General features: G+C 56.7%; 1 protein-coding gene across 1 annotated transcript in view; it reads left to right on the top strand.

The window, feature by feature from the left end:
- The first annotated feature begins 6 nt into the window (after positions 1-6).
- SPATA20 (spermatogenesis associated 20) overlaps positions 7-4116 on the top strand; it is a 14414-nt gene continuing 10304 nt past the window's right edge. Inside the window, exons 1-11 of the mRNA XM_017726820.1 lie at positions 7-434; positions 794-931; positions 1020-1084; positions 1448-1602; positions 1817-1960; positions 2211-2412; positions 2511-2641; positions 2735-2839; positions 3346-3420; positions 3632-3844; positions 4001-4116. Coding sequence (XP_017582309.1) covers positions 406-434; positions 794-931; positions 1020-1084; positions 1448-1602; positions 1817-1960; positions 2211-2412; positions 2511-2641; positions 2735-2839; positions 3346-3420; positions 3632-3844; positions 4001-4116 — 1373 coding nt within the window. The 5' untranslated portion in view covers positions 7-405. The remainder of the gene's footprint in view (positions 435-793; positions 932-1019; positions 1085-1447; positions 1603-1816; positions 1961-2210; positions 2413-2510; positions 2642-2734; positions 2840-3345; positions 3421-3631; positions 3845-4000) is intronic.

Below are 4116 nucleotides of genomic sequence, written 5' to 3'. Positions count from 1 at the left end.
CCCCAAATCCTCCCCGCACCTCTCCTGTGCCCCCCGCATCCCCTGAATTCTCCTGCAACGCCCTGTACCCCTCCTGCATATCCTCTAGATCCTTCCTGCACCTTCCTGAGTCCCTCCTAAAGCCTTTCCGCAGCCTTGCGCTTTTCCTGCCTTCCCCAACACCCTCCCCATATCCCTCTGTAGCCTCCCTAAATCCTCCTCGCACTCCCGCAGCCCCGGCACCACTTTACATACTTTGTTCCCCCGTTCGCAACTCCTGCATCCCAGCCCTGCATCCCTCTTGCATCCCCCACACCCAGGCGCTGCATCTGCCCGGCAGCAGAGGGGTCTCCCTGGTCCCCTCCTGCCCCTCACTCCCCTCACCATAAAGAGCCTGTGTCCCCTTGCCCGCACCCACGGCACGGGATGGGATCGTTCTCTCTGAGCACACGCAGGTCAGGCCCCACAGGTGCTGCTCCTGCGCTCACTGCTGTTGGGTGTGCCCCCTTCACCGCGCCGTGGGTGGGGTGTGCCAAACTGGAGAACAACCTCCTCTGAGCTTCCAGTGACTGGGAGGGACTTGTAAGCTCCTGGAGGGGATTGGGGTGGACTGAGACCCAGCAGAGGCACCCGGGGCTGGGGCTGAGAATGGTTCCCTTGGTGTGGGGAGTGAATAGTGGGGAGCAGCATCCTGTCCTGGGGCACGGCAGGACCTGGGGTGCTGCTGCTGCTGCTTTGGGCTGTCACGGCTCTGTCCAGAGGCTGAGCTTTGTTGAGGTGAGCAGGGAACCCCTGAGCCTGTTTGGTGTCACAGGTGCACGTTTCTAACGGGAGTCGCAGCCATGGCCACGGTGCGGACACCCGGCCCCCCCAGCGTCCCTCGTCACACCAACCGCCTGATTAACGAAAAGTCCCCGTACCTCCTACAGCACGCCCACAACCCTGTGGATTGGTGAGAACAATGGGAGCCTTTTCCCCTCCTCCTCGTCCTCCTCTAACTGTGCCCGTGGGGCTGAGGGATTTTTGTCTTCCCCGCACAGGTACCCTTGGGGTCAAGAAGCCTTTGATAAAGCAAAGACAGAAAACAAGCTGATATTCCTGTCAGGTAACCAGAAACAAGATATATTTTGTGTTCCCACGTGTTGTTCAGTAGATGATCAGATAAGCTGAGCTGCATCCTGAGCTGGTGTGTGAGTAGCCATGTAGGTGTGGATGACCACCAAGCAAGAGAGCGCCACGTGCTGGAGTAGCTCTCTCTGAAAATGGGCTACATCCAGGACCAGGGTCCTTGGCCAGCTTTTAGGAGCAAAAGCTGGAGAGTCCAGGAGGCTTTTTTCCTCCATCTCTTCTCCAGGGAGGCAGCAGCTGTTGCCCGTAGCAAGGCTCCCCAGCTCTGAGTGTTCTCCCCATCAGGTGTTTCCTGCTCCCTGCAAAGGACCATTCCTCACTCACTTGAGCTTGTTTACAGTTGGCTACTCCACCTGCCACTGGTGCCATGTCATGGAGGAGGAGTCCTTCAAGAGCAAGGAGATCGGGGAGATCATGAATGAGCATTTTGTGTGCATCAAAGTGGATCGTGAGGAGCGGCCAGATGTGGACAAAGTGTACATGACCTTCGTGCAGGTGAGGGAGGCACAGGTGGGGCCCAGGAGGCTTTGACTGGCTCCTTCAGGGTGCTGTTTGTTGTCATGTTCCTCAGGCAAGAGGAACCAGTGTGTGGGGTGGTCTGGATGGGTCACAAGGGTGGAGAGAAGCACACAGGCTCTGGGATGTGCTGGAAGAGCACACTGCAGGTGCCTCTTGCGTGACCTTCGTGCACACATGATTTGTCTTTCAGGCCACCAGTGGTGGAGGTGGTTGGCCCATGAGTGTCTGGCTGACCCCAGACCTCAAGCCCTTTGCTGGGGGGACGTATTTCCCTCCTGAGGATGGAGTTCATCGTGTCGGCTTTCGGACTGTGCTGCTCCGGATTGCAGAGCAGGTGCGGGGCAGGAATGGTGTAGCAGGCAGGGCTAAACCAAGGCGGGCACAGGGAAATTGGTCTGGGCTTGAAGGGTGACTGAGTTAGGAGATTCAGTTGTGAGGAAGAGTAATCCAGAGAACAAGCCAGAGCTTTGGCTGGGTTAGAGGTGGGTTTGAGCTGGTTTGGGGAGGGTGATTGAGAACTTGAGGTGTGGTTTGGACTGGTGCAAGGCAAGAAGAAGAACCATCTTTTTCCCTTTGCATCTTAGTGGAAGGAGAACAAAGATGCCCTGTTGGAGAGCAGCCAGAGGATTCTGGAAGCATTGCAACACACATCTGAGATCCGTGTGCAGGGCCAGGAGTCACCCCCACCACTCAAAGAGGTGATGGACACCTGTTTCCAGCAGCTCTCTAGATCCTATGATGAAGACTATGGTGGCTTTTCCAAATCCCCCAAGTTCCCCACCCCAGGTCAGTCTTGTCTCTGCTGCTGAGACCTGCTGTGGGGCAGACAGCGTTGTGGGGGCAGAGCCCACCCCACAGCCTTCTGTTTTTTCCCTGTGTTCCAGTGAATTTGAATTTCCTGTTCACGTACTGGGCCCTGCACCGAACAACTCCAGAAGGTGCTCGGGCACTGCAGATGGCTCTGCACACCCTCAAGATGATGGCCCATGGGGGCATCCATGACCACATTGGTCAGGTAGGAGTAAATCCTTGGGGGTAAGCCCCTGCCATGCCCAGGACGTGTGGGGTGGAGATGTGGGGTAGAGACGTGTCCACATGGTCTCTGCAGGGGTTTCACCGCTACTCCACTGACCAGCACTGGCATGTCCCTCACTTTGAGAAGATGCTCTACGACCAGGGGCAGCTGGCAGCCATGTACAGCAGAGCCTTCCAGGTACAGCTCTGGCATCCCTCTGTGGGGCTCCCACTCCTGCAGGCTGGGCAGGACAGATCTGGTTTGGGGAGCAGCTTCAAAGCCTATTCCCCAAGATACTGCCCATTCCATGGGCATGGAGCAATCCAGCGCTCCCCTTCATCTCCTGGTGTTTATCCACAAGTGCTGCACAAACCTGTGACAGTGTAGCCCCGGGGCTTTGAGCATAATGGGGAAGGGACCAGCCTTTGGGCTGGTTTTTGCAAGTCAGCAAACAATGCTGCTGCCTCTGACCTCGGTGTGACTCCAGCATTGCTCTCCACTGCCCTTTGTAGATAAGCAGTTATTCACTGATAGTAGATTTCTGTTGAAGATCTTACTCTGAATCCATTCCACATTTGAAATCCTTGGACTTTCAAATGCTCCTTTGCTAACTCTTCAAATTGAAATCTCTCACCCTACCTTGCTGTGTCTCTTGCCTCACCCCTGCCCTTGTAACACTGATGTTCACTCCGTGCCTCCCTCAGATCTCTGGTGATGAATTCTTTGCTGATGTTGTCCGAGACATTCTGCTCTATGTCTCACGGGACCTGAGTGACCAGGTAGGCTCTTCCCTGAGCTGAGCCAAAGGGAGCTGCTTACCCTGCCCTGACATGTGGCTCGGGGCTGTTTTTCCCTGCCTTCCCTCCCAGCTGAGCTCAGTCTGGAGCACTGCTGAGGCTCATTAGCCAGACTGCCAGCCCTGCAGCAATGGGGAGCTGGCTGAAAGTGCTGTCCTGGTGCTGGAGGGCCTCTCTGTTGCTTTTTTCCTAGGCAGGAGGTTTCTATAGTGCAGAAGATGCAGATTCCTACCCGACCACCACATCTGGAGAGAAGCGAGAAGGAGCTTTCTGTGTGTGGACAGCCGAGGAGCTCCGGGCTCTCCTTCCTGACCCTGTTGAGGGGGCCACAGAGGGGACAACCTTGGGAGATGTCTTCATGCACCACTACGGAGTGGAAGAGGCTGGCAACGTGGACCCCATGAAGGTGAGGGAGAGCAGAGACTTGCCCGGTGCCAGGAGCACTGGTGAGGGACCTGCATCCATACACATGGAGGGATGGCAGAGCAGCCCCAAAACACTCGGAGTCCAACACCTCCCAAGCCCAATGGCATTCACAGAACGTGTCTCCCTCTCCCTTCAGGACCCCCATCAGGAGCTGAAGGGCAAGAACGTCCTCATTGCCCGCTGCTCCCCGGAGCTGACGGCAGCCCGGTTCGGGCTGGAGCCGGGCCGGCTGAGTGCCCTCCTGCAGGAATG

This window comes from Corvus brachyrhynchos, unplaced genomic scaffold (assembly GCF_000691975.1).
Source record: "Corvus brachyrhynchos isolate BGI_N302 unplaced genomic scaffold, ASM69197v1 scaffold522, whole genome shotgun sequence".
NCBI lineage: Eukaryota > Metazoa > Chordata > Aves > Passeriformes > Corvidae > Corvus > Corvus brachyrhynchos.
Note: the sequence above shows the minus strand (reverse complement) of the source record. Positions and strands in the feature narration are given on the sequence as shown.